The sequence below is a fragment of the Aphis gossypii genome, chromosome 1, assembly GCF_020184175.1.
Source record: "Aphis gossypii isolate Hap1 chromosome 1, ASM2018417v2, whole genome shotgun sequence".
Taxonomy (NCBI): Eukaryota; Metazoa; Arthropoda; class Insecta; order Hemiptera; family Aphididae; genus Aphis; species Aphis gossypii.
The window spans coordinates 87,198,057-87,219,467 of record NC_065530.1 but is presented as its reverse complement, the minus strand read 5'-3'; the positions used below and the strand labels follow the sequence as shown (position 1 = coordinate 87,219,467).

General features: G+C 26.2%; 1 protein-coding gene and 1 long non-coding RNA gene across 3 annotated transcripts; one reads left to right on the top strand and one right to left on the bottom strand.

The window, feature by feature from the left end:
* The first annotated feature begins 135 nt into the window (after positions 1-135).
* On the top strand, positions 136-13,990 carry LOC126549214 (uncharacterized). Its single transcript, XR_007603357.1, has 4 exons — positions 136-822; positions 2,952-3,038; positions 9,992-10,208; positions 13,561-13,990. It is a non-coding gene; the product is annotated as an uncharacterized LOC126549214 (long non-coding RNA).
* Positions 13,991-15,681: 1,691 nt separating this feature from the next.
* On the bottom strand, positions 15,682-21,300 carry LOC114132659 (chitinase-3-like protein 2). Of its 2 annotated transcripts, none has more exons than XM_027998180.2 (8): positions 21,162-21,300; positions 20,626-20,727; positions 20,393-20,559; positions 19,948-20,219; positions 19,341-19,477; positions 18,950-19,174; positions 18,668-18,883; positions 15,682-18,609 (listed from the first exon to the last, which is right to left on the bottom strand). In XM_027998180.2, exons 2-8 carry the CDS (start codon positions 20,673-20,675, stop codon positions 18,255-18,257), a joined length of 1,422 nt encoding a protein of 473 aa, XP_027853981.2. In that variant the 5' UTR covers positions 20,676-20,727; positions 21,162-21,300; the 3' UTR covers positions 15,682-18,254. The 2 variants fall into 2 exon arrangements, with proteins under 2 accessions (XP_027853981.2, XP_027853974.2); XM_027998173.2 differs by lacking the exon at positions 21,162-21,300 and adding an exon at positions 20,825-21,143.
* Positions 21,301-21,411: the final 111 nt, after the last annotated feature.

Here is a 21,411-nt window from a genome sequence, read left to right as displayed (position 1 = left end):
TAAGGTAATACAGTGTAAAAAATATACATATTACTTAAGTTTTTAGATTTTAACATGAAACAATAATGAAACAGTTCTGTTTTAACCTGTAATTTTAGTCACAAGACACAAATCATCTATATACGAGTATAGACGGGAACTTAAACGGTATTCCAGCCACTAAACCATTGATCATAAGGTACACTGTTTCAGTATGCTGTATCATACAGTCTGTATGTCATAGTTGTTTTAATATAAATATTTTATCATATGTTTATAATTATAACGAAAAACCGTTCGGCCGCGGCGGTAAATACGAGTTAAATAAATAAATAAAATCTCGCGTGAATGCATTATGTTGACTCGTCAGAATATAATATTTACGAGTGTGTACGAATGATGAAGCACATTATATATTATTGTATTGTACGTAGTATACGTTTGAACGTTTTATAAAACAAATCGTATCTAACTATATGTTTTTACCGCTTCTTTTCGGCGCACGCCTACGTCGACACGTGCGATAGTATATTTTCTCGCAGTGTTACTGAGAGTTCACAAAGAGAGTGTTTATGCTTAACTATATATGAATATAAGTATTTAGTATATATTTGTATATTGGTACAACAGCCGTATACTGAAATACGTACAACGAACGACAATGGAGAATTATTAAAACGAAATGCACGGACAGAACAAATAAACGTAAATACTAACAATCATGGTGTTTCAGATTTTCTTATCACCGTCGAATTAGAATAATGAAGTTTATGAAATACGTAAAATATTTCCTCGAAGACTTTTAGCGCTTAATATAAAGAGACAATATTATTCTATTGATATGTAAGTATGTAACAACTTAATTGCATAGTCGCGGATATTGATATTCTAATATAGTAGTATAGAACTATTACATTAATACATATATATGATATACTACATAGATAGTTACCTACTCGGCTACCCACTCGATGTACGCGTTCAATAATCGTGATCCGATCCTATAATACTGTAGTATGAAATCCTTTGTAGAGCCGTTCGCCGGCAGCGGAAAACGAGTTTCGGTATTTTTTTTTTTTTTTATGTTTATAGTTATAAAACAACCCAACTTTATTATACCGAAGTTTAAACGCACACTCGAGACGATTGTACCCACACGTTGCAGAAGCTAGCCGCTGCTGTGCAATTATATTATGTATACCTATGTATAATATTATAATTTATAATTATACATTTATACATATATTGGCGTATTTATTATACCATTTTGCTAACCAGTGTCATATTGGCAATCATTTAATATAGTGAATGGCGCCTGAGGGAATATTCAGGGTTTCAAAAACCTTGATTATTTTTTTGGGTGTATTGAACTACAGCCCTCAGATTTCTTTTCCAAATGCAGTAAAAGTAAGTTTGAATTAAAACACTATTGTCCGCTGATAAAGTGAGCAAAGTGAGTACTTAAATTCAGGAAGCAGGTTAGATTTTTAACTAAAATATAATTTTGGTTTAGAAAATAAAAACAATTAAATTATTATCATCAATGAATTATTTTACACGTTATATAAGTGTATTAATATATTATGCCCCTGACTGAATATTTGGATATTATATACATGATATTATTATGATAACTATAACTGTAGACTATAACTGTGTAGTATTTTGTAATTATAGATTTCAAAAAAATTCTTTGAAAAATAATTAGTCATTATTATGTATGCGTCTATACGACCATACAGTATGTCTAGAAAGTTTGAAAACCATGAATTTGTTTGGGATATTTTTTATTATATTACATTATCATGTGCATACAAAAATTGTACAGAATATATGTAGTAATAAAATTCTAAGAATTAAGATTACACTAGGCCTTCAAAAGTCCCATGTTTATATGATCATCACGTAAAATTTAGGATTTCATGACTATACTTTTTAGACATACTATATTATGATGTAAGTATATATAATTATAAAAATACAATATTATAATATAGTTGTATTACAATTTACAATATCGTGATATTTTTAAATTATTCATAAATTAGACCTTGTTAAATTATGTTTACAATATTATTATTATATTGATAATTTATAAATGACCACAAGGAAAGTATGAATCATTTTTAAGTTTTAACACTATTTTACTTTATTATTACAATAACCAATGAACCAACCATTTTATATAATCTAGAAATTACTTTGATAAAATATTATATATACTATATGATGCCTATATTATAGTTTTGAAATAATTTTAGTAAATACAGATATCGAAGAATATACGCTGGCAAGCTGTACTGTAATATGTAATTATGATGGAGGTATTATATAGGGATTGATCTTCTATGATAAAGTAAATTTATAGTTATTATAAAAAAATAAAAATAAAAATAAAAAATAGTAAAAAAAACTAACATTTTACCAACGTCCAACGACGAATACGTTTTGTTTATGTTTATTATTTTATAATAATTATTAATTATATCTTTGAGATCTTTATAATCTTTAAGTTGTTACAATAATTTTTTTAACATTCTTTTTAGGTACAAAAAAAAAGAAAATGTGTTTATTATAAGACTTATATTATCAACAAAATAAGCTAACAAAACATAATTAAAACAATTTAATTTTAAAAAAAGTTTGATTATTATTTTAATTTTTAAATCTCAATTATTATGAATTCTATATAGTTAAATTCTTTAATAAAGTGTCGCAATATAGGGTGGCTGCTTTTTTCACGCGTATCCAAATATTAGTGATATTACTATATTAGTCATGAATCATAATGTACCTGTAGTTTCATGTTTATTTTAGATTAAATCACATTTGCTAACTAACTTTGTGATTTCTTCGTGAACCGATATTATATTTATGCGGAGAAACGGAGTAGGTTTAAAACCATATGCAAATAATTATTAGACAGGACATGTTTCACCTTACTAATCCTTACAATAACTTTTACTTTTTAGGAACCTATAACATCCAGACTTTACTGGATAAAAGAATACCATCTTCACAAGAAACCTCTCTTACGGGAGTGAATTCCATGCACATAGGTAATTAGGTAAATGTATATAATATTATATCATGTTATATGTATACGTACGTATCAGATAATCATTAATCTTGGGAAGAGCATTGATAATGTATTTCAATTTAAAAATAAAACAAAATGTTACATGCATGATTGATTGCAGTTGTGATAAAAAAAAATATAATATATATAGGTACAGTCTAAACAAAATGTACATAATGTATAATTATTATAATTATTATATCGTGAGGTCTTATTGCAACAATATATTATATTAATACCTATGATGCCATATCAAGAAATGTATCAGCGAACCTTATAGCACAATTGCAATCGAAGCTTATATTATAGCGACGACAATAATATTCAGTACATAATATGATGCGTGAGTGTTGCTGTGCGTGAATATTAAAAACTGGTAATCTTGCCGACCGCCCAAAAGGGCGAAGTCGCGATGTGTTTATTATAATTATTGATAATGATTTCCGATTAGATTCGCATTGAAATACGTTCTAGGGATTTAAAATAAAAAACTATATCTTATACTCACACATTTTTTTTTACATCGATAATAATTATAATATAAGGCGTAATATGTAATGTACGTAATAATACAAGCGTGCTATTGTTTCTAGATGTGTATATGAGAGCGTACACAAACGTTTAGAAAACACGATTCTGCGTTCACACTATACAAACAGACACGCTGACATGTGTTAAGTAAATTCTATATAGGTGGGCCCAGCCACTTGTAAAATATATCGGCCGACTCGTAAAGTCGTAACACATAGAATAATAATATGCGGTTCGACTCGGTGTATTGAAATTCTATAATATAATAATATATACTTACAAGTTACAAGTTACGATGGTATACATAACGTTGTGAAATTGCGACGTATCCCCTAAGTCATGCAATGTATTACATTATATGAAGTCTCAGTGCTGATATTTTACAATACCAAATGATCATTCGAATATTATTATAGACGAATGCACTCCGATTTCTATCGATCACTGCTATGAGTTCTACATAATATTTACAAGGTGACTAAAGACACGAAGTCCATAAAATGTTGAATTTATGAGTTTTAACTATTCATGTAAACTATAATTAAATTAGTCAATAAAATATAGATTTTTTATGCATATTTGCATATATTTAATATTTCTATTTGATTATGTATATTTATAACTATACTTTTTTAGGTCATTGAAACAAAATAAATACCTATAATGAAAATGTACTTACCTATACGGTAGTTATGACTTATGAGATTTCTCTAAGGGCTTAAAAATACGTTGTAGGTACTTGTCTAGAGTCTATACATTGAAAACTGAATACGTAATCGTTTCAGGGGTTTGAAAAAACGGTTAAATTTACTATTTATTGCGTTATTAAAATAAATATAAATGTTTATAGTTTCCGGCTATAGTATAAAAAAAAATCGTGTACGTGAAACCCTCCCCCATCCAAAGTATATAAATATACTGTTTGGTCAATAGCTACCAACATTATAAATTCAATTCGTACCTATTATATAATATAGTTATAAATTGTATAATATATGTGCATTATGCTGGTGATACCTATATTGAATACAAATCTTTGGACGAACGATTTTCGGTACAAGTTCAATCGGCATGTGTGTCAGTGTCGAAGTCTGAGCGTGTGTGTAATTTTCCTCTTTACATAGTACGTACACGTGATGTATACATCGTTTACGGTGTATTCACTGCAGTAATATTTTTTGAATAAACGTTTTGGACTTATCCCTCCCGAAATTAAATGGACAAACCGCAGTGGCGCATACAAATTACAACAAACGTACATCGACTGGAATACAAAATTCAATAGCTGTAGTTGTAGTATATGTTTAGTACTTAGTAACTACACAGTATAATATTATAAATATATTTCCGATATTCATGTATTATGATCGAGGTGTATAGTGTATACCTTCGCTATAAGTAAACATTCAAATAATATCTTATCGTCGTATTGTTATAGCCCAAACACTATAATTATATACATTAATAATGTATGTATAAACAAGTAATTCCGTCGTTTTTAATGTATTCTTTTTTTTCATGTTCATTACAAATCGTTTGTATACCTAGGTACATTGTTTTATTTCGTTTGTCGTACATCACTTACATAATATTAACTGGTATTATTTATATAGTTGTACCTATCCGATTTTATGGTTGGTCGATCTATAACAAAATATTATATTTGAGATTCAACCAATAGGTTGACGTCTAAAGGTGATAACCTTCTCAATAATATATCGCCAATGCGTATGTATAATATGTAAACATGCGATAATACGCACACGGGTATTTTTTGCTTATTTATTTTGCTTATGTTGTACAATGTAGGACAGATATTATATTTTGTGTATGCTATCAATATCGTAAGGCTTCGGATTAACCCGTGTTTGTAGTAGGCCTAATTTTTGTTTTAAAAAAATCTTTATAATCAGCATAGTTTTTATCAAACTTTGCGTAAAATTTGTCATAACTAGTTAAAATAGCACAAAATAATTATATGGGTATTTCCATGTTTCGTAAGTTGACGACAGGGTTAATTTAATGGGTTATTGCTGTTATTATTTATTATAGGGTAATTATTTTCCATGAAAATTATAATATTAGAACTAAGGTGGAAAGTATCTTTTTTATGGTATGAGACTACACTTCTGCAGTACATTTATATATACGTACTAGCTGACCCCGTGCACTTCGTTGCCCGTTAAAAATGCAAATTCTATATAATATGATTCGAATTTTGATTAATTTGTTATTTACTATTTGGTTTAACGGTGTTCAAAACTTAGACATTTTCATTAACTGTTTTGATTTTCAAAAATCTTGTGAAAGCACCACTTTAATATGCGAATTTTGTAAAATGCTTTCTTATTACACACTAAATTTGTGATACGATTTTACGAATGTACCGTGTAAATTGGAAACATCGATCTATCATTGTTCAGGCTGTACGGTTATCAGTCAGTGAGTTACTCAAGTCATAATATTATAGTCATTCTGCTTACCGTTGCCGTTTGACTCTCTTATGATTATGAGAGCAGTATATTATCATGTAGGCAATCCACACGTGGTGGATTGCGGACCCCGCGAGATGTGTATAAGAAGTTTATAATTTCTAATACTTAAGTTTCAAAGTCATATCATTTTTTTTTTTTACTACAGTGGCTAAAATACAATAATGTGCCATCTCGTGGTTTTTGTATTGTTGCCTGTTGGTAAAACAATAAAACTTAGTATAACTTGTTATGTTAGTCTATTGCTGTGAATTTGAAATTTACTGTGGACATTGACTTATTTCGCTAATTCTTTTTTTGTTGATATGGTTTTAACAAAATATAACAACAGATCTGTAACTATTATATTCAATCATAATCAATAGGGACATTATATAGTTTATTTTCTTGCTGAACTGTAGTGACAGTTATACATTGTCTTATACATTTTTGTCTCCATTTATATATATATATAGCTGATCCCGTGCACTTCGTTGCTCGTTAAATATACTAACTCAAACTTTGTTCAATTCGTTATTTAATATTCGGTGGATAATGTTCTAGCTTTATCTTAAGTTTTCTGTTGCCCGGAATAAAAATTCTGATTCGCAGCAATATATTATCAGGTAGGCAATCTACCTGCGGTAGATCGCGGACCTAGTGGTATTTGTATGTAAGTGTATGATTTAACTCTAATAAAGTATCAAAGTTATACTAAGTTTGACATAATACGGTAGATTAATTTAATCAATTAATACATAATCCTAACCTAGGTTTTGATTCTCAAAAATCTTGAATAACCCGGCTTTGCCCTTGTACATTTTTTTGTGTTACCTACTATAACTTTTATTTTATCAGTTTTTATAATTATTACAGACTGGTTTTAGATGTTATGTTGATCCTTGGTTGCCTATGTATTGTAATATTGTAATTTGTCGGCAAAAAATACTTAACATTATGGTGTTATAAAAACCAAAAAAAAATATATTTATATTTAAATATTTTATTCATCTCAATAACTCTTTATAAACAGTATTTTAAGTACTGCCTTTTGGGGCTAAAATAACCAAACTACTGGCAGAGCTTACTCTAGAATATGTGATATAGAACTGATATAGAACTAAAACATTCTTCTCTCAAGTCAATCCCTGTCATGCTCAATGATTGTCCTTGAGACTTATTAATAGTTATAACAAAGCAAACTTTGAGTGGGAATTGTATTCTTTTTAATTCAAAGGGATAATCAGTTGGAATTTTTTAATTCTCGGGATTAAAACTATATCTCCTCTAGCGCTCCCAGTGATAACTATAGCGTTTATTACATTTTTGTCCAGAGCTTTAACTTGCAATCTTGGTTACTTTCTGATCCAAATTTTTCATACAGTTCATCATTGAGGTACACCTCAATAAATACCAACAATAATTATCCTGCTGCCACCAGCTAACATTCGACAACCATATTAATTAGTTTTTATTAATTTGTAAGAATTTAAACAATTTTAGATAAGAATTAAAAATAACCGTACATAAACTGGGGTGCGCATATGAAGACGCATTAATAATAAATATTCGAAAATAATAAGTAAAACACCTTGTCCTCGTGTATGCGTAAATGCGTAGGGTATTTTTAATTATGCGAGCAGTATATTATCATATTGTGAACTATAAAAAAATTCACTCAACAAATTTCAAATTTTCAAACTAAAATAACTATAGAAACCATAGATTATATTGATTGTACATCGAGCTGATGTTTAGATGTCTACGTCTACCATGGAGTAAATAAAGACAATGGTATCGATTTCAAATCCCAGACATCAATGAATAGATTTTGCACTTTTTCTACTTATTCGGTTGACTTATTAAAAATTTTCTTTCGTAAAAACCTTCTCCAGACAATAACAAATACTACTAAAAAATAATTAGCGAAATCGGTTCAGCTGTTCTCAATTAATAAAAATAGGGACATTAATATAGTTTATTTTCTTGCTGAACTGTAGTGACAGTTATACATTGTCTTATACATTTTTGTCTCCATTTATATAATATATATATATATATATATAGATTTTTAATTTCTTTTTTACTATGACAACGATTTTAGTTTGTATGTCTATTTGCTTGCATTATTAAAAACAACCTTGCTATAACATTTTAAATAAATTATTTATTTTATTTAAATGGTTGCCATTGACTACCAAAAATAATTTAGTTTACTATTATTTATTTTATTTAAATGGTTGCCATTGACTACCAAAAATAATTTAGTTTACTATTTGCTGGACAGATGGCGCTGTATGTGAAAAACGATTTCCCCACTTTTCTGTTGAATTTTTCCTGAATTTTCCAGAATTTTCTTTGCTATAAACCTCACGGAGCCCAAGACCTTTCCAACGAATGCAAAACCGTGGAAATCGGTTCGTGCGTTCTGGAGTTATAGCGTCAGGGAGGAAAACCGGACTTATTTTTATATAATAGATTAAGTACCTCATTTGAAAATATTAGAGACACAAGTTTCTATATCTTGTGTTTGTGTAACAATAATATATAGATTATAGCTGCTCTGAAAATACATATTATAATATTATATAGGTATTATATTTGTACAGTACCTACTTACCTATATAGTGTAGATTTTTCACTTTTCACTTTTTCAGACATTTTTCTAGTGAATAAATATCGACGTTAGTTGTCTCACCATCGTTATTTTAACGGAGCTACCAAACTATACATAATATATTGCATAAACATTTTACGTAAACATTACAATAAAGGTAATATAGGTAACCGCGGTACTTAACCATACGATTGAAGTCCCAACGTTCTTCGAATGTAATTTATTTTAATTCATTCTGGATCGTTTGTTGAATTGCGTCGTGTTCAATGTCGTCGTACACTCGTACTTCTAATACATAATACTATTTTACACAACAACAAATACACCGACTTGCAGTGGCACTTCAGTGCAGTGTGCGTGCTTTGGAACCGTAAATATATTTTAATGTTTTGAGTATAATAAAATATACCTACAAAAAAAATATCTATACCTACTAACAATATTTTATTATAATAAGTACTGAAGTTCAATTTTATCTTATCGTTAAATGTTACTTGTTACAGACTACAAGTATATATAGTAAACATTCCGTAACAGATACTCCAATGCAACTTGTAGAAAATAAGAGGACATCACACTATCACAGTATCACATCATATAATATATGAATCTATCAACTCCCAGTCTTTAGAAATATGAGTATTATTTAAGACTTCTGTAAACAAAATAATTTTAAAATTTTTCATAATAATTATAAGAAATATGTTAAAGTAATAAAACTACTAAGAAACAAGAATCTTTGAATATGTCCAAAACCAATAAGCTTGTAACAGCGAGTTGGACAAAATATTATTGATAAAATACTGGCTTTTGTTATATTTGTTATATTTAGCATACTCTTTTATAGTTTAAAACTAAAATTAGGTATCTACAAAAACCTATATAAATATTATTTAACAGATTTATAAATATGTATAATAAATATATTATATTCAAATTAATAAATAAATACAATCATATATTTAGGTTATATATTATTATTTATATTTATTGCACTTAATAAGTTTAACATATTATAACATAACTATAAAATATAAATACATAATATATTCATGTGATTAGGTTGAGTATAAATAATAATTAATATAATTATCATTCATCGATTACTATTGAAAGGAAAATATAGTTTTGACACATTTATAGGAAATGCTATTATATTTGCAAGTCGATAACCATTTTAATGACTTATTTTCATTAGAGATTATTGGCGTTGCACTGATGCATATATTTTATATCATACTCATACAGCTGCATGGTAGTTAATAATGAATCTTAATTTTTTTTATCACTATATAGTTTTCAATTATATTTCAGACCATTGTGCATTGTAAGCAAACCTTACAGCTTAGCAAGGTGTATCTCATCATGGATAACTGAGATTGCAATATCGATTTCAAGTGATGCTTCGTACGAAATTTTTGGCGTGAAATTTGAAAACTATAAGGAAAAACAATCAACGTCATTGTCCGTGGTCCAGCGATGTGTGGTTTACAATAGCCATTTACATTGTATGGTGGCGTGTCTTTGAGTAGTAAGTACGTTCAATAACACATCATACATGTATCAATAAGTTACCTACCAACTACACATAATGCTCATGAATTGTAAATATTTGTAAACTATTGGTAAACTGTGAAAAAGACTCAAGAGGTCAACAGTCAAAGTATAATAAATTAAAACTAAATACTCTTATTATTATATATTAAAAACTTCTGAACATCAAAATATATAATATAAAAATTCAAAATATTAATTCATAACGAATTATAATATACCTAATTATTTTTTTTATATTTTTTGAACTGTTTGATACTTAATAAATAATTATATAGGTACATCGAGTGACTGGTAGTTGAAATCAACAATAAATTGTACACCAAAGCAGTACACATTTGCTCAATTTTTTTTCGGTTTTTGTACGGAATTTTTTCTTCAGACTTTTTTCCACCGACTTTTTTTGTAACGTCGAAAAGAAAGTAACTTGGATTGCAAAGGTCAGTTTTAGCGTATTGTTTTGAATCGATTTCTGGTATTATATCACGTGTATTTCATTAAGACACATGTGTTTTATTGCAATAAACGTCGCTCATGCGCCAACATATCACATCATGTAAAAAGTTCAATACTATAAAAATTCTGAGAGCCACACCTCGCAGTCTATGATGGGCCACATTTCAATCGTCATTTATTGTTAATATTACATGACGCTCCCTACAGCTGATTACACTGAGGTCTGAAGCTATAATTTATCATACTTACCGTACAACGTAATGCTTTGTTAAATTAACGGAAATATGAACATAAAATGTTGTTCGTGCAGAATGTTAGAAAAAATTACTTTACGGAAATTTCACTTCATTTTGGAAACCATGCTCTATAATATATTGACATTACAAATGTGTTCAGAATTTTAGTCACTGGATAATTGTGTACTACACATCTTACGATTATCACGTGAGTACACTGCAGTACACATTATAATATGTAAAATGTTTTTTGTACTAACACAAATATATTTATTATATATAGAGCATTTAATCATTTAATATGATCAACGTATAAGGTAGTAATGATCACATACATTTTTTTCATTTTCCTGTAAAAATGGATTTAGAATTCACTTGGTTTATTTTGGTATAATTGCAATAGGTATACCGTACACTACCATCGTACAAAATAAGTAACAGATTCTTGGAATTATGAATTGATGCAAATTACTAATTAGTTTTTCAAAATTTTACCAATTTTGAATAAATTTGATAAATGCAGTGTCAATTGCATGTATCTATATTAGATTTTAAGCGGAACAATTAATGTATTGATTTTACAATAATCTGTGCTTTGTTTGTAAAAAAAATAATTAGCTATATACAATTAAATTGGCTACCTTTTTCCTGCACTATTACAGTAAAATATTTGTATAGGTAATACTAATATAATTTTTAATTTTTTATAAATTATTATTATATTAAATTTAAAACTAATATAATAATTTATGTTAATCGTTAATTAACGATGATTAACTATATCGTCAATGAATTTTGGTTTTCAATAAACGCTGCCGCGGCTATTTTTGCATTTGTAAATTATATCGATCACTGATATCATGAATAAAAAAAAGATATAATACAGTATGCACCTATAATAGGGTTACAGAGTGTTCGTTCATAATTTATTTTATTTTTATTAAACGTAAATTAAACACACAGGATCTCTACAGACAGTACATACATTAATTATATTGTGTAGGTAAGTGCTTACATCGTAATTATACTATACCTATGTAGTGAACCGTGCTGAATAAAATATTTTGTATAAATATAATAGTATATAATGAGAAAGAGACGATTGAAATAGTTGAATTGGAAAAAAAATATACAAACAATTTTCACATCGAGTTGCGGATGTGCATAGAGGTATGTAAAATGCGAGACAAACCATACGATTTGGTTATACGTTCGTCTGATAGTGAAATCTAAATCGTAAATTCTAACGTACATCGCTATAATAAGTACATAATATATTATTACATACCTACGAGACAATTAATTTCGATCAATACCTAATCGGATTTTCAAATCAATTTGCGACCACAGTGCTTTTTGCAGAACTACACTTTCTTTTCGTACCCCATTTATTCACTTTATAATATATATTAAAGAATAAAAGGTAAGTATACGTTCGTTTATTTATTTTTATGCGTACAGTAGTTCAAATAAATGAAATAATACATTTCAAAACCAATAAGTTGTTTTTAAAATTATAAAATATAATATACCTATGTCATTATAATTATTCACAAACAGACAACGGTTTTTGTGCATTATATCTATTACAGATTAATTATTATTACACTTAAATAATTAAATATTATGATGATAATAATTACATGTCGAAAGTAATTGTAAGTATTATTGGAATCATCAGTTATAATCATGAGATATTCGGTTACTTAAATATTGGTGATAATATACACCTAAATAATATTATATAGGTACCTATAGTGGCTATACTTACTATAATCAATTCCAAAGTGAATACGCCCGTGTTTAGATTTTATCTAAGTTATAAAAATATTTTTTATTAATTTTATTATACTTGCGAATACAATTTAGTAGATTAGTTTTAGGTTACTATTAGGTACCTATATAAAACCAACTATTAGCTGTACTACCCGACTTAGCAGAGTTAAAAATAATTAATTTCTTTATTGTTTTCCGTTTTGTTTTAGTTGAAATAGATACATAATACAAACACTGATTACAATAAATATAATTTTATGATTTTGTACTTCTTAATTTTGGGCATATTTTTTAAATTAAAAACTGAAGACAGATCCAACGCATGGTTAAAAGATGAAGTAAACCCTGCAATATCGTGAAGATGGGTATTTGTCATAACATAATAATTTTTTCACCTTAAAAAATTCTTTAAAATTAAGAAAGTAATTTTTGTAATTGCTAATAAACCTATAATTATAACAGGTAATGATTTAAGAATAGCTAAATCTGGCTTTGTTTCTGAATACTTATCTATCGGTTATTGATATTACGGGATTAGGTATATTTTATTAATTATAATTAATAAACTGTATAATAATATATTTTATTGATGAGTCAGTATGTATTAGCATTGATTATATAATATACTGTCGACGCGTTCTCTCGCTGGACAGGGTATAGTAAAATATTACTATATACTAATATACTATATTACTTTATATTTATATACCTATATAAATACATTATAATCAATGGTATTAGGTTATTTGTATTATTTATTATTTTTGATCCATGACATGACGTATAAAATTCTTATTAATTTTATTATATTATGTTATTTTATTTTTGAGTAATGTATTATTTTTTTTTTTTTTGTTATAGGTCAGCTACTTTGAAATAAATAATATATGGAATATCGACATAATTTATTGAGTATGAAGTGAACTAAAGTAACAGAAATATTAAAATGGACGAAAATGTATTGCATGTCGCATATTACATTTTTGTACACTTATTTTCAATAACACTTATTTTCCTAAAACTATTTAGTTTTTATTTTTAACTATTTTTTTACTTTTAGGAAATAAAAGAACTTAAATTACATATCATATTATCATGAAAGTAGTTAAAATTTTTTCTTAAAAGCACTACCGACATCCGATTTGTTATCTCCGTCTTACCAGTGCGAACATAGCAAATCTACTCTCAGTAATTCACATTTAACTAGGTTCCTTATGAGTTAATCTTATTGTAGTTAAAAAAAATCAAAAATCGTTAGTTACAATTTTTTTTATAAACATTTTTAGTTTAAATTTTTACGAAACATGTCAAAATCACGAAAATTTGCAAGTAATTTTGTAGTTGAAAAATCATAATAGTTTTTGTGTTTATATCTAAGATTAAAAAATTTATCACTAAGTTTTTCATAAGTATTATGATAACGTATCACGATAACGATTTATAATCAAACGATTTTAAATATTTGTTATTATTCAAAAAGTATAAGTCTTAGATTCTTGATAATTTCACCATTTATTTAGATTGGCATTTTTTTGCATAATATAATTTTCAAAATATTTCACTTATTTCAATGCTATTTATAGGCATTTGAAATATTCGTTTGTGTTAATTTTTTTTAATAAATATCGATAAAAAAGTTTTAGCTGAGTCAAATACTTGATAATTTAATACAAAATTCCGCATAAGTTAGTCTTATAGTGATTCAAAAACTATAAAAATACATAGTCACAATTGTTTTTTATCAGCGTTTGAAGTTAACTACCAAATAAATGAATTTTAAAAAAAGCAAAACATTAATTAACGTTATAAAAAACAAAAATTACTAACAAACCCAAGATTTTTCCCAAGAGTCTTTCTTATAAGATACGTATATAAAATCGACGAGTCGAAAGAGGCTTAAGTGTATTATAAAATATCCGGTGTTACCTCCATTGTATCCTAACTTGCGGCGAAAGTATCAAAATATGTAATTAATGTTTTTAATTGTTATTAAACAAAATAGGTACCCATCGAAATTTACTTCTATGATTATCAAAATCATCTCTAGTCTACCAGTGGCGTCATTTCAATTTTTTTTTAATACGCATGTCATATAGAGCAGGCCACTTAAGTGCAAGCCACTATCAATTATTCAGGCCAATAATTTATAAAATGGGCAAAATGACTACAATATTGGATTTTAAGTACCTACGCAAATGTATACCCTACATGGTCCAAATGACGCCACTGGTCTCTACTATTTGTATGGTTTTGAACAGTAACAAATAAAAATAGTATATTATACATTTAAATACAACTTACTCTTATATTCAATCGAATCTTGGAAATTGTTATGATCGATCGAAATTTTGTCTTATATAGGTATAAGATTCCAAATGACATACTTGTCATAACGACATAACTATAAGAACAATAGAGTATAAAATCGTTTTGTAATTTTACTGTAATTCAAATACAAATAATCGTGGATATTTCAATATTTGAAATTGGTTTACTGTTTATAATAGTATTTTCTATATTACAAAGTATAATTTAAAAATATTTTGTATCTATTAGAGATGTTTATAGAAATTTTTTATTTAATTTTTGTCGATAAGTAAAAAACTTTTAACATTTAATTTAAAGTTCTTTGTAAGCTGTTTTTATACTGAATTAAAAAAAAAAAATGACTGTAAATATTATAAAATAATTTTTTATGACCATTAATAAATTATTTTGCAGTTATATAATATGGGGTACTTAAACAAAAAATAACAATTTTGCTTATTTTGATGTAATTCAAAAATATTGAATATAATGAAAGACACTTATGTATATTAAAATGTCATCACTCATCATATTCAGATATTCTTACTTTACCTACTCAATAATATTTTCAAACTATTAAGAATAATTTTAAACTATCATCTTTTTATAAAGAAATACCGTGTTACTAATAGTAAAATAAATTATCATTAGCATTACAAATAATAATATATAAAATATACTCAACTTAGAATCTTTTATTGTATGCAATGAATTATCATAGAATTTCAATTTTACACATCATTACAGTAATTTACTTGACCGCTTTTTAAAAATAATTTTATAACAAAAGTACAGTTTGATTAAATGAAATAAACAACAATATTACAATAATAATAAAAATAATTAAAACTAAAGCTGAATGATTTACTAAATACTATATTGCTATACTATTATCACTATGGAATACAAATATCTTGAAATAATATTATTAAATTCAGCTTGTAAGTCATTATCATTATTTAATTATGATTAATACTTAATACAAGTTACAAATGCAGTATACAGCACAATTTAATAAAATTATATTATAATATAATACATAAAAAACTAAAAAAATATAAATATATATAATTGCAATAACAATTTAATAGAATTGGTATAAGTGGTATTCTTAATATTTCCAACATATAATTTTAGTCTTTTTATTCAAAAATTTAAAATATTAATATATTATTCCATTACACTTCAACCAATAACTTCAATTAACTAATAACAAAAATAACACTTATATGTATGTTAAATTATTTATTTAACAATAGTAAACATATTAATTTAGTTTATAAATAATAATAATAAATTTAATCTGAAAAATAAATTATTTAAGTTTTCATAATATTTAATTGTCTATCATATATAATAAATAAATAATCTACATTAACTAATATTTAATATTACATTAATAAATTATAAATGGAAAAGATATAAAATAAACAATCACAAAATACTTCAAAATTATTAATAAAAAGGACAACACACCAATATATGATATCCTTACCTTACAAACATACAACATACAACATTTTTTATCTACAAAATCTACTTTACTTTGTACTAGTTCGTAGTTTTTAATGTCAGAGTGAATTAACCTATCATAAAATTTCAAAGTATGATAATTATCTAAGTAATTTTGAATGTTTGTATTGATATTTTATGAAGTAAGTTATAAATATTTTAAAATTGAACTTTTTGAAAATTATCTTAACTTGCTTCAAAATAAAGATTGTGAAGGTAAAATTGTATATGTAGTACATTAGTAAGACAAAACTAACAAACCTAATAAGTAATAACACATGCGAGTATGGCATTTCTTGATACATAAAGATTATACTATGTTAGACTATCGGACATTCCATATTCTTATCTTAATGTTTAAGATTGAAAGATTGGTGGAATGATATATGTTATTAAACAGTTAGTTTGTTAAACAGAATAATTTGAGGAAATTAATGAAATTAAAAAAAAAATTATAATAAAATATGTTAATATTTTAAAATTAAAATTAAATCCAATTAATAATTAGCCTTGACAAACTGGAAGTATCTAAATGTCATCACTTCAACAATACAATTTTGATTATAAAGTATCTACTTGATTTAAAGGTTTCTACATTATTAGTATTGACATTTTTTTTTTTTGTATTTTTAAATTTACTAAGATTTCATAAAAAAAAATAAAAATAAATACTATCAAAAACTAAGAACCTAGTTTTTATTTAGGATAATCCAGGGCTGGTTATAGGTGTAGGCCATGTAGGCACAAGCTTACGGTGGCGAAATTTATATTTATATAGAGGCAGCATATAAGAAAAAATAATAAAACAAGAGGCGACAATTTTGATCTTTGCCTACATATAAAAATTTGCTTGCACCGGCCCTGGGATAATATATTATTACTTTTTTTAATTTGTGCATTCTACAGAATATATTTTAACATTAAATAATTTTAGCTCTTTTATTTATTAATATTACCATTTAATAGCTCTAGTTGTAGAAGCTTAAGTTATAACTTCAATTTAAAGTTTAAAAAAAAACTAAGTCCCTTTCAATAATGAACCATTTTGTTGATATCAACATGTTTTATAACATTAATATAAATGGAATGTATTTACATGATAGATTATGTGAATTTATTCATACCATTTAAGTTTTTATTTTTACTTAATCTAAAATTCTTATATTTAATAACAAATAGTTATCATATGCTATTATTCAAATGGTTTTCCCTTTATTAAGATTTATCCTTGATTATTGAATTATTGATTTTTTTTTTTTAATTATTAATAATAAATATCAAATATATACATATATATATATTAAATACATATAACAAAATTGAATTTAAAACAACTAAGATGTCAAAAAATATTATTTTTTTGTTTTTCTTTACACTATTTTTTTTATTTTAAATTAATATAAATTTGTATAATATATTATAGTATTGATGTTATAAAACAAAATAAATGTTAGTTAGTTTTTTTTTTAAACAGTTCTGATATTTAGTAGTTTATTATGCAGTCTGTATTATTTAGTTAAGTAGTTAGTAGAAGTAAGTAATTTAACTAGTTAAGTATATTATCAATAAAGACACAATTTAGAGGGGAGAGGCTTGAATGTGCTTCTAATCCCTATTTTCAAGAGAAAATTACAGTATTTTAAATGCATATACTATTTTATATTGACTATTGGGTTTGAATATTAAAAAGTTAAAATTGTTTTCACTATTTAGTATTTAATTAAATATTATTTTCATTATAAGTCATCATCATTTAATACTATTTTTATTCTAGAAGTTAATGGAAATACTGATGACGAACATAAACTTGAACCACTATAATCATCAGTATTTAAAGAAAATACCATAGCTCCTCCTAAACCTAAAGAAGCAGCAAATTCTGCTTTGTATGCTAAACTATTTTCATTATCAAAAGATATCCAATCATTTTTATGATACGAATATGGGGTACGTGTATCATGGTCAAAAATAGTTGTTGCGTTTTGATGAGATTTAAACTCACACATTTCTGAAAATGTTATAAAACCGTCCTTGCCAATACCAGGACCAGAAGTTGGTGAATTAAAACCATTATTAGCTTCATTTATTAATCTAAAAGAAAAGAATAGTATATTAATGGTTATAAATTATTCAAGGTATATAAACTTACTTAAAAGAGTGACCATATGTCGGCATGCCAAGCAAAATTTTTTCCTTAGGCATACCTTTTGAGATCCAATATTGTATAGAAGAATTAATATTTAAATCCTGGAAGTATCCAGTATCATTTCGTGAAGAAAACAAAGGTGAATTTGGCCCAGTTAATGGGAAGTACCATTGGTATGAATGATAATCATAAGCCATAACATTAATAAAGTCAACAAACCTTGAAAAAAAAAAAACATCATTAAATTAAATTGTTTATAATATTAGTAAAATAGGCATTATTTACCTTGCTAAAGAATAAATTTCATAAGAATTATCAATTATATTTAATGGAGCAGCAACAGCAGCAGTTAAAAGAGAGTCTGGTAGACGATAACGTAAAGTTTGCAATAACTTAGCAAATCCATATTTTTCTTGTAAATTTAACAATGGCCATGATGGAAATTCCCAGTCTATATCAATACCATCCAAGTAAAAATCATTGATTACTGATACTACATTACTGACAAATCTAGAAAAAAAATATTTAAATGTATTAATTATTAAGTTGCTAATTGTAGTGTTGAACTTTTTTTTCATAGTATATCTTGATTACCTATTTGATATAACATACGATAAATTTAAATTTTAAATACATTTATTTAAAAGAGAAACAATTTTTTTTATACAATACATACGTGTCTAAGTTATCTTTATTTGAAACAACACCAGGAAAACCTTCATTTGAATGTGAACCATTTGAGAAATGGACTATAGATAGTAATACTTTTAATTTCGGATTTTTTTCACGTAATTTTACCACTTGTCTTAAAATCTGAAGTTATAAAATTTTGATTATAACATTATCATTAGCAGACTTATGTTAGGTATATTTATTAAATACAATACAATAAAAATATTAACTATTTTATGGATTTTAAACTACCTTCCAATAACAGTCTACATAATAATATAATATTAGGATGCATCACAATTATTATTGTTTATTTGAATTCAAGTTAATCTTCATTTATTCAAAAATCACATCTTTACAACTCATTAGTTGTGTATAGCTATTTGTTATTAAAATATAAACAAAACTGTTTTTTTTTTTTTTATTGAACAAGTTATATTGTTTAAGCTTTAAAGAAGCTTAGTCATAAGTTAGTAATGCAGACAATACTATAGTAAAATATAAATTTATATGTATTGAAAAAAATGTTTATTCATGAGATTGTTGATTAAATCAAGCAAAAGCAATTCTGAATCGATACTCGTAATACCTAATGATATAGAACATCTTACCTCCATATCAAATGAGCTCTTGAAGTAAACACTATTATTTTGAACTTGTGCAAATGCTACAATTAAATGAGTACATAAAGTAGCGTTAATTTGAGCAGGATGAAGACTTTTAGTTGTATTATCAATTGGTATAGAATAATAACAGGCCAAATGATATGTTTTTTCAATTCGTTTGTTGAGATTGATTTTATCCTTAGCAGTCCAGTATGTTTTATAGTTTGATTTTGCAGCAATAGCAAATGAATGAGCTCGATAAGCAGCAACATACGAACCTGAAACAGGTTCAATAATTTTACCATGAAAAAAACTATAGAAAATTAAATACTTAATATAAAAAACACTTTTTTATTTTTATTTATTTATTAATTGTAAATGAGATTAAATTACTTCTTATAAATAAAATTATAGATTATAAAGCATTCTTATAATTGGTAATAAAATTTACTTGTATATTTCTGGGGACCAAAAAGAACAAAATCCATAGGTGTATTTTGATCATTGGAGTCTTCAAATGTCATCCAGGATACATAGAACATCAGAAATACTACAAAAACCACAAGAACAGCCAACCCAATTAATACCATTGAGTGTATGATCGGTTGAACATATTTCCTACAAAATTAATTTAAGAAAATATATAAGTAAATACTGTAGCATTTCATTGATCAAAAACATTACTTTTTTCCATTTAACAGTTCATACTGCGGTTCGGAATGTCCAAGAGCCATTTTTCACACAAAAACTAAATAGGAACTAGGAACAGCACCACCTAAATGTTCACTGAAATAACAAAGAAAAATATAGATTAGTTGAGAGTAAGCATTAATTATTGTCAAAGTAAAATAAAACATAAGAAACATTTGGACGAGTAAAATACATTATTATTTTTCCTTGGCGGAGACTTTCTCATCCACCACTCCAACTAGTTGAATGTTAGGAGTGTTAGAAGTATTTATTAGATTATAAAATTTGTATTATTATTACAATATTGTAAGAAATTCAATCATAATATTATTACGATTGACGACAAACGATTCGACGAATTTTAATTACGAGTTACGACGGTCGTACACTTGATATTCAAGTTTCATGTACATTATACAATATACATTTTGATATTATGATAAATGTTAAAAGTATTTATTTAGTATATTTTACAAACTATTACGATATAATCAATGTTGTTAAAATTATGAATTGATAATACATCTTACGAGATCTTATGAGTTTGCCCACAGATTCATAGATAAATTCATAAATAAACTATATCTGTGAATCACGACAGTACCACCAGTACCACACTACTTGATTAGTTGTTAGTTGATAATGACTGGACAAGGAGTATTGATATCAATACACACCTTGTACTAGTTGTACTGGATGTATTCATTCCTGTGAGCAATATTGCACACGGCATACTTACACTTTGTTCCACGATCACAGAATTGATCCTATGATGTTCAT